The sequence below is a fragment of the Arachis hypogaea genome, chromosome 17 (assembly GCF_003086295.3).
Source record: "Arachis hypogaea cultivar Tifrunner chromosome 17, arahy.Tifrunner.gnm2.J5K5, whole genome shotgun sequence".
Classification (NCBI taxonomy): Eukaryota; Viridiplantae; Streptophyta; class Magnoliopsida; order Fabales; family Fabaceae; genus Arachis; species Arachis hypogaea.
In genome coordinates, this window is record NC_092052.1 from 118,773,618 (window position 1) to 118,783,445 (window position 9,828).

At 38.6% G+C, this 9,828-nt stretch overlaps 1 protein-coding gene and 1 non-coding gene across 3 annotated transcripts; both read left to right on the plus strand.

Moving 5' to 3' along the window:
* The first annotated feature begins 464 nt into the window (after window positions 1–464).
* On the plus strand, window positions 465–2,551 carry LOC112766223 (uncharacterized). 2 transcript variants are annotated; one of them, XM_025812117.3, is made up of 5 exons: window positions 465–851; window positions 946–1,074; window positions 1,186–1,350; window positions 1,560–1,865; window positions 1,998–2,551. In XM_025812117.3, the coding sequence occupies exons 1-5, from the start codon at window positions 591–593 to the stop codon at window positions 2,136–2,138; spliced, it is 1,002 nt and encodes a 333-aa protein (XP_025667902.1). In that variant the 5' UTR covers window positions 465–590; the 3' UTR covers window positions 2,139–2,551. The 2 variants fall into 2 exon arrangements, with proteins under 2 accessions (XP_025667902.1, XP_025667901.1); XM_025812116.2 differs by having other exon boundaries at window positions 494–851; window positions 1,177–1,350.
* Window positions 2,552–8,575: 6,024 nt separating this feature from the next.
* On the plus strand, window positions 8,576–8,679 carry LOC112768872 (small nucleolar RNA R71). The gene has a single exon (XR_003186252.1). It is a non-coding gene; the product is annotated as a small nucleolar RNA R71 (small nucleolar RNA).
* The last annotated feature ends 1,149 nt before the right edge of the window (window positions 8,680–9,828 follow it).

Consider the following 9,828-nt stretch of genomic DNA (forward strand, 5'->3'; position numbering starts at 1 on the left):
ACTCAATTAGTACAGATAACTTATTGTAAAATAAATAAATAAAAAAAAATATAATATAAAATAAAAAATATAAATAGAATAATAGAGTATTGATATTCACTAATATTATAATCTTAATAAAAATGACTAATATATATAAAAGATACGAATTTATTTGTTATATATATAAAAGAGAAAGAGATTAGTATTTCATATATTGACAATATAAAGAGAGAAAGAATTATTGTTATTATTGTTTTATATATATATATATATATATAAGGGGTCTATTTTTTTAAACTTAATTAATTATAATTTTTTTTGATATCTTGAACAACATTAAAAAATAGACATCTGTCTCATATTTATCACAACACTTTTAACCATTATTATTTTTTTTTTTTGGTGACAACCATTATTAAATTTATTCTCTCTTAATATCTTTAACCTTTAATATTGTAAAATATGAAATGGGAATTTATCATCCTTATCACAACACGTATAAGATTAATTAACTTAGGATTGAATTGAAGTCAACAAAAACCAATGAATGTTGACTTGGTGGTGGAGCCACAGAGAAACTTGAAAATTGAAATCGAAACGGAAACAGAATGAAGAAGATACTGGTGACAGGCGCATCTGGTTACCTCGGCGGGAGGCTCTGTTCTGCCCTCCTTCGACAAGGTTACTCCGTTAGGGTCCTCGTTAGGCCTACCAGCGACCTCTCCGCAATTCCCACACCTTCCGAAACTTTCTACGGCGACATCACCGACTACGCGTCCCTCCTCCCCGCATTCGCCGGTTGCTCCGTTGTCTTCCACGTCGCCGCTCTCGTCGAGCCCTGGCTTCCCGATCCCTCCAAATTCTTCTCCGTAAGCTTCAAGATTCCTTTCTCGTGTAATTCAGTTAGTTTTGTTCAATCCTTAACTGATTTCCCCCTTTCTTTTCTTTTGATCATTGCGTTAGGTTAACGTTGGAGGATTGAAGAATGTTTTAAGGGCGTTGAAGGAGACCAAGACAGTGGAGAAACTCATATATACGTCGTCGTTTTTCGCTCTTGGACCCACTGATGGAGCCATTGCCGATGAGAATCAGGTATAATAAGGAGTTTCATTGTGTTATGGAATCGTTCTTGTTCAAGATTAGGCGTTTGATTTCATTTCAGGATGTGTGACTAGTACTACTAATTGGAACTAGAAATTGCAGGTGCATCATGAGAAATTTTTCTGCACGGAATATGAGAAATCAAAGCTTGCAGCGGACAAGATTGCGAAGGAAGCTGCATCAGAGGGTGCACCAATGGTCCTCCTTTATCCAGGGGTAATCTACGGTCCTGGCAAGGTCACGGCAGGGAATGTTCTTGCACGAATGGTATTGTTACTGTTTCTTCACTCCAGTTATCTTTCTTGTGTTGATCTATCGTAGGATATAAAGGTGCATGTTATGGTAAAATTGAGGAAAAATGATGAAGAGACGAAAATCCTCTTTGATAGATGGTTGGTTGGGATATAAATTGTTTAAATTATGATACAGTTATACATGTTCATTTAGCTTAGAATTATAAATTTGCATTTGATCAGATAATAGAACGCTTTAATTGGAGACTACCTGGTTACATAGGCAAGGGAAACGATGGATTTTCGTTCAGCCATGTTGATGATGTTGTTGAAGGGCACATTGCGGCAATGGAAAAAGGAAAACCTGGGAGTAGATACCTACTAACGGGTGAGAATGCATCATTCAAACATGTTTTTGATCTGGCTGCTGCCATAACAGATACTAGGAAGCCAATACTTAGCATCCCTTTGTGGATGATTGAAGCATATGGCTGGCTCATGGTTTTGTTCTCTAGGATCACTGGAAAGCATCCCCTCATCAGTCCACCCGTAAGTTCTCTAGATTTAGCACTTGTTGAATGTGCTATAAGATTGTTATCGTAATGTAATGTAAGCTTTAATCTTTCTGATTTATGTTTTTACGTTCTTAATATTATCTCTGGGTTTTAATCTTTGGACCAGACTGTGCATGTTTTAAGACACAAGTGGGAGTATTCGTGCGCGAAAGCTGAGGAGGAGCTAGACTATAGGCCTAGAAGCCTGAAAGAAGGACTTGCTGAGGTGCTACTCTGGTTGAAGAATGAGTGCTTTATAACATATTAGTCACAACATTCCATGGCTCTCTACAGATTCAGTTGATAAATTTTAATGGCTAAATGAATAACAATGGGTACTTTTTATAGAGGAAAAAGACATTAACCAAAAAAAAAAGAAGGAATAAAAAATCCGGTGTGAAATAATTTTATTTTATTTTTGGGAATTTCTACGGTGCTGAGAAAAAATAAACATGGATGCTGTCCTTGTGTGTCAACTTGGGACAACGCATCTGCTGGTGAGCTCTGCTGCCTGGGTCAGGCTCTATGTTATGGCTGTCTAGGAGTTCTGTTTTCGTTCTTTGCAGTAAGATTAATTAGATATAATTATGTTGTTAATTATTGGGGCACGAAATTGTGATCTTAGGCAACGGCGCCAAAAACTCTGTACGCACGTCTTAATAAATCGTTTTTCATTCACAACTTCGATACAACTAACCAGCAAGTGCACTGGGTCGTCCAAGTAATAAACCTTACGTGAGTAAGGGTCGATCCCACGGAGATTGTCGGCTTGAAGCAAGCTATGGTCACCTTGTAAATCTCAGTCAGGCGGATATCAAATAGTTATGGAGTTTTCGAATAAACAGAAAATAAAGATAGAAATACTTATGTATATCATTGGTGAGAATTTCAGATAAAGGTATAGAGATGCTTTCGTTCCTCTGAACTTCTGCTTTCCTGCTGTCTTCATCCAATCAATCCTACTCCTTTCCATGGCTGGCTTTATGTAAGGACATCACCGTTGTCAATGGTTACTTTTCATCCTCTCTGGAAAATGGTCCGATGCGCTGTCACTGCATGGCTAATCATCTGGAGGCATCACCGTGGTCAATGGCTGCATCCTATCCTCTTGTGAAAATGGTCCAAATGCTCTGTCACAGCACGGCTAATCATCTGAGGTTCTCGATCATACTGGAATAGGATTCACCCTCCTTTTGCGTCTGTCACTACGCCCAGCACTCGCTAGTTTGAAGTTCGTCACAGTTATTCAATCCCAGAGTCCTACTCGGAATACCACAGACAAGATTTAGACTTTTCGGACTCCCATGAATGCCGCCATCAATCTAGCTTATACCACGAAGATTCTGATTAAGAGATCCAAGAGATACTCATTCAATCTAAGGTAGAACAGAAGTGGTTGTCAGGCACGCGTTCATAGGGAATGATGATGATTGTCACGTTCATCACATTCATGTTGAAGTGCGAATGAATATCTTAGAAGCGGGATAAGTTGAATTGAATAGAAAAACAGTAGTACTTTGCACAGCAGAGCTCCACACCTTAATCTATGGAGTGCAGAAACTCTACCGTTGAAAAATACATAAGTGAATATAGGGTAAGCATGGCCGAGTGGCCAGCCTCCCATGGAGGTCTAGAGATCTCAAAATGATCAAAAGATGTCTAATACGATAGTAAAAAGTCCTATTTATACTAAACTAGTTACTAGGGTTTACAGAAGTAAGTAATTGATGCATAAATCCACTTCCGGGGCCCACTTGGTGTGTGCTTGGGCTGAGCTTGAATGTTACACGTGCAGCAATAATTTTTTTGTGCAACCTAGGCTAGGGGCATGCCGGTCAGACATTATCACATCCGGACCTTACTAAGACGATAGGCGAGGACCTTGAATCAATCAAGCAATGACTTTCTTCGAGAAAGAAGAGGGTTTACATCAGTAGCTTCATTTTCAACCTCAACTCTATCACGGCCAGGCGCTAGGAAGTCTAACCATCTCCTCCGGTAGCGAGTTTCGGTAAGTTCAGTAAGTGAAGTGACGAGCGAAGGTGTACAAAGTCTATGACTCACGAATTTTGTGTTCTATATTGAGGATCGTCGAAATGAGCAAGGATAGTATTTCTACGAAAAATACCATTCACAGGTATTTCAATCATTGAATTGGGTCCATGAATCTAAGAAATAGCGAGCTTAAGCTGTTGTCCATCTAGGCTTGTAAGCCGGAATTAGTCACTTCAACACCGGTTATACGGGTATCCAAAAATACGAACGAGATGGATGTTTGTTGTCCCAACCATTCTTGTTAGTTCCGGCCTGTTCCAAGTGCTTTCCTTTCCAGCATTCCTTCCTCGCCGATCTTGAATTCCTTATCCTAAGGCTGTCACTCTGAACCTCATACACTATTGTATGAGTCACGGAGCTCTTTCTGGAGTTGAACGCCAGTTTGTAACGTATTTCTGGCGTTCAACTCTGGCTTGTAACGTGTTTCTGGCGTTTAACTCCAGACAACAGCGTAGAACTGGCGTTCAACGCCTTTTTACATTGTCTAAACTCGGTCAAAGTATGGACTATTATATATTGCTGGAAAGCCCTAGATGTCTACTTTCCAACGCAATTAGAAGCGCACTATTTTGAGTTCTGTAGCTCCAGAAAATCCACTTTGAGTGCAGGGAGGTCAGAATCCAACAAGATCAGCAGTCCTTCTTCTACCTCTGAATCTGATTTTTGCTCAAGTCTCTCAATTTTAGTCAGAAAATACCTGAAATCACAGAAAAACACACAAACTCATAGTAAAGTCCAGAAATGTGAATTTAAGATAAAAACTAATGAAAACATCCCTAAAAGTAACTAGATTCTACTAAAAACATACTAAAAATAATGCCAAAAAGCGTATAAATTATCCGCTCATCACAACACCAAACTTAAATTGTTGCTTGTCCCCAAGCAACTGAAAATCAAATAGGATAAAAAGAAGAAAATATACTATAAATTCCAAACTATCAATGAAACATAGCTCCAATCAGATGAGCGGGACTTGTAGCTTTTTGCCTCTTGAATAGTTTTGGCATCTCACTTTATCCATTGTGGTTCAGAATGATTGGCATCTATAGGAACTTAGAGTTCAGATAGTGTTATTGATTCTCCTAGTTCAGTATGATGATTCTTGAACACAACTACTTTATGAGTCTTGGCCGTGGCCCTAAGCACTTTGTTTTCCAGTATTACCACCGGATACATAAATGCCACAAACACATAATTGGGTGAACCTTTTCAGATTGTGACTCAGCTTTGCTAAAGTCCCCAATTAGAGGTGTCTAGGGTTCTTAAGCACACTCTTCTTTTGCTTTGGACCTTGACTTTAATTGCTCAGTCTCAAGTTTTCACTTGACACCTTCACGCCACAAGCACATGGTTAGGGACAGCTTGGTTTAGCCGCTTAGGCCAAGATTTTATTCCTTTAGGCCCTCCTATCCACTGATGCTCAAAGCATTGGGATCCTTTTTATTACCCTTGCCTTTTGGTTTTAAGGGTTATTGGCTTTTTGCTCTTGCCTCTTGGTTTTAAGAGCTTTTGGCTTTTTCTGCTTGCTTTTTCTCTTTTTTTTTTTCGCTATTTTTTCTGTAAGCTTTGTTCTTTGCTGCTTTTTCTTGCTTCAAGAATCATTTTTATGATTTTTCAGATTATCAAATAACATGTCTCCTTGTCATCATTCTTTCAAGAGCCAACATATTTAACATTTATAAACAGCAACTTCAAAAGACATATGCACTGTTCAAGCATTCATTCAGAAAACAAGAAGCATTGTCACCACATCAATATAATTAAACTAAGTTCAAGGATAAATTCGAAACTCATGTACTTCTTGTTCTTTTGAATTAAAACATTTTTCATTTAAGAGAGGTGATGGATTCATAGGACATTCATAACTTTAAGACAAAGTCACTAAATACTAATGATCATGTAATAAGACACAAACATGGATAAGCACTTAATCATAAAGAAAACGAAAAACAGAGAATTTAAGAACAAGGAATGAGTCCACCTTAGTGATGGTGGCGTTTTCTTCTTGAGGAACCAATGATGTCCTTAAGCTCTTCTATGTCTCTTCCTTGCCTTTGTGGCTTGATCCCTAGTGATTTTTGGTATTTCTATCCTCAGTTGCTTCCAATAATTGTGTGGAGGAAAATGTATCCCCTGAGGTATTTCAGGGATCTCTTGATTTGCAGCCACATATTCTACCACTGAGCTATAGACCCTTGAGATGAATCTTTTCATCTCCCATGACTTGGAGGTGGAAGCTTTTGTTTTCCCTTTTCTCTTCTCTCTCTCTCTTTTTTTTTTTTTTGAGGTTTCTCTGGCCTTAGGTGCCATCAATAGTTATGGAAAAGCAAAATAAGCAATGCTTTTACCACACCAAACTTAGAATGTTGCTCGCCCTCGAGCAAAAGAAGAAAGAATAGATGAAGAAGAAGATGTGGGAAAAAAAACTAGGATTATGAGGAGGGAAGGTGGGGATCCTGTGGGGTCCACAGATCCTGAGATGATCCTGTGAGGTCCACAGATCTTGAGGTGTCAAGGATTTACATCCCTGCACCAATTAGGCATGTAAAATGCCTTTGCATGCAATTCTGGCGTTTAAACGCCGGATTGATGCTTGTTCTGGGCATTCAGCGCCCAGATATAGCATATTTCTAGCGTTGAACGCCAGCCAGATGCTTGTTTCTGGCGTTCAGCGCCAGCTTTCCTCACTGTGCATTTCTGGCGTCTGAACGCCAGGATGCTGCTTGTTTCTGGCATTCAACGCCAGAAACATGCTCTGTTCTGGCGTTGAACGCCAGACAGATGCTCCTTACTGGCGTTTAAACGCTAGTAAGATCCTCCTCCAGGGTGTGATTTTTCTTCTGCTGTTTTTGATTCTGTTTCTGATTTTTCTATTTATTTTGTGACTCCACATGATCATGAACCTAATAAAACATGAAATAACAATAAAAATAAATTTAAATTAGATAAATAAAAATTGGGTTGCCTCCCAACAAGCGCTTCTTTAATGTCAATAGCTTGACAGTGGGCTCTCATGGAGCCTCACAGATGTTCAGAGCATTGTTGAGACTCCCAACACCAAACTTAGAGTTTGACTGTGGGGGCTCTGGTTGACTCTATTTTGAGAGAAGCTTACTGTGCCTCTTTTCCATGTTTACAGAAGGATGTCCTTGAGTTGTAAACACAAGGGAGTTCTCATTCAATTGAAGGACTAATTCACCTCTGTCAACATCAATCACAGCTCTTGCTGTGGCTAGGAAGGGTCTTCCAAGGATGATGGATTCATCCTCATCCTTCCCAGTATCCAGGATTATGAAATCAGCAGGGATGTAAAGGCCTTCAACCTTTACTAACACGTCCTCTACTTGTTCATAAGCCTCTTTTCTTGAATTGTCTGTCATCTCTAATGAGATTTTAGCAGCTTGCACCCCAAAGATTCTCAGTTTCTCTATTACAGAGAGGGGCATAAGGTTTATCCCTGAACCAAGGTCACACAGAGCCTTTTCAAAGATCATGGTGCCTATGGTACAAGTTATTAGGAACTTTCCAGGATCCTGTTTCTTCTGAGGCAATGTCAGTTGATCCAGATCACTTAGTTCATTGGTGAACAAGGGAAGTTCATCTTCTCAAGTCTCAATACCAAATAATTTGGCATTCAGCTTCATGATTGCACCAAGGTACTTGGTAACTTGCTCCTTAGTAACATCCTCATTCTCTTCAGAAGAGGAATACTCATCAGAGCTCAAGAATGGCATAAGGAGGTTCAATGGAATCTCTATGGTCTCTAGATGAGTCTCAGACTCTTTTGGTTCCTCAGAGGGAAGCTCCTTATTGATCACTGGACGTCCCAGGAGGTCTTCCTCCTTGGCATTCACGTCCTCCTCCTCTTTTGTGGTTTCGGCCATGATGGTCATTTCAATGGCCTTGCACTCTCCTTTTGGATTTTCTTCTGTATTGCTTGGGAGAGTACTATGAGGGATTTCAGTGACTCTTTTACTCAGCTGGCCCACTTGTGCTTCCAAATTTCTAATGGAGGATCTTGTTTCATTCATGAAACTCACAGTGGCCTTAGATAGATCAGAGACTAAGTTTGCTAAATTAGAAGTATTTTGTTCAGAGTTCTCTGTCTGTTGCTGAGTGGATGATGGAAAAGGCTTGCTATTGCTAAACCTGTTTCTTTCACCATTATTAAAGCCTTGTTGAGGCTTTTATTGATCCTTCCATGAGAGATTTGGGTGATTTCTCCATGAGGGATTATAGGTGTTTCCATATGGTTCACCTATGTAATTCACCTCTGCTATTGCAGGGTTTTCAGGATCATAAGCTTCTTCTTCAGAAGATGCTTCTTGAGTATTGTTGGATGCAGCTTGCATTTCATTCAGACTCTGAGAAATCATATTGACTTGCTGAGTCAATATTTTATTCCGAGCCAATATGGCATTCAGAGTATCAATTTCAAGAACTCCCTTCTTCTGAGGCGTCCCATTACTCACAGGATTCCTCTCAGAAGTGTACATGAACTGGTTATTAGCGACCATGTCAATGAGTTCTTGAGCTTCTGCAGGCGTTTTCTTTAGGTGAATGGATCCACCTGCAGAAGTATCCAATGACATCTTAGCTAATTCAGACAGACCATCATAGAATATATCCAGGATGGTCCATTCTAAAAGCATGTCAGAATGACACTTTTTGGTCAGTTGCTTGTATCTCTCCCAAGCTTCATAGAGGGATTCACCTTCTTTCTGTCTGAAGCTTTGAACATCCACTCTAAGCTTGCTCAGCTTTTGAGGAGGAAAGAACTTGGCTAAGAAAGCCGTGACCAGCTTATCCTAAGAGTTCAGGCTATCTTTGGGTTGAGAGTCCAACCATACTCTAGCTCTGTCTCTTACAGCAAAAGGGAAAAGCATGAGCCTGTAGACTTCAGGATCTACTCCATTAGTCTTAACAGTATCACAGATCTGCAAAAATTCAGTTAAGAACTGAAAAGGATCTTCAGATGAAAGTCCATGGAACTTGCAGTTCTGCTGCATTAGAGAAACTAATTGAGGTTTCAGCTCAAAATTGTTTGCTCCAATGGTAGGGATGGAGATGCTTCTTCCATGTAAATTGGAATTAGGTGCAGTAAAGTCACCAAGCATTCTCCTTGTATTATTATTATTTTCGGCTGCCAACTCCTCTTCCTGTTCAAAAATTTCTGAAAGGTGCTTGCTGGATTGTTGTAATTTAGCTTCTCTTAGTTTCCTCTTTAGAGTCCTTTCAGGTTCTGGATCTGCTTCAACAAGAATATTCTTGTCCTTGCTCCTGCTCATATGAAAAAGAGGGACAGAAAAATAATAATAATAGGGATCCTTTTTGCCCAAGTATAGAGGTTCCCTTATGTGAGTAGAAGAAAAGAAGAAGAGAAAATCTGAACTCAGAGAGAGAGAGAGAGAGAGAGAGTTCGGATTTTTTTGTGAGTGAGGAAGAGATGTTAATAATTAAATAAATAGAAGGAGATGAGAGAGAGAGAGAATTTTCAAAAATTATTTTTTTGAAAAAGAGTTAGTGATTTTCGAAAATTATTTTTGAAAAAGGTTAGTAATTTTCGAAAATTAAAATCAAAAATTAAAATAATTAGTTAATTAAAAAGAATTTTTGAAAAAGAGGGAGATATTTTCGAAAATTAGAGAGAGAGAGAGTTAGTTAGGTAGTTTTGAAAAAGATAAGAAACAAACAAAAAGTTAGTTAGTTAGTTGAAACAAATTTTGAAAATCAATTTTTGAAAAGATAAGAAGATAAGAAGTTAGAAAAGATATTTTAAAGTCAAATTTTTGAAAAAGATAAGATAAGAAGATATTTTTGAAAAGATATGATTGAAATTAGTTTTGAGAAAGAATTGATTTTTAAAATCATAATTAATGACTTGATTAACAAGAAATCACAAA

Excerpts from the sequence above, each read along its gene's own strand:
- LOC112766223 (XM_025812116.2), top strand. The coding sequence starts at position 591 with ATGAAGAAGATACTGGTGACAGGCGCATCTGGTTACCTCGGCGGGAGG. Across the intron at positions 1,351-1,559 it reads GGAATGTTCTTGCACGAATG|ATAATAGAACGCTTTAATTG; the intron begins GTATTGTTACTG and ends GCATTTGATCAG. Across the intron at positions 1,866-1,997 it reads ATCCCCTCATCAGTCCACCC|ACTGTGCATGTTTTAAGACA; the intron begins GTAAGTTCTCTA and ends TCTTTGGACCAG.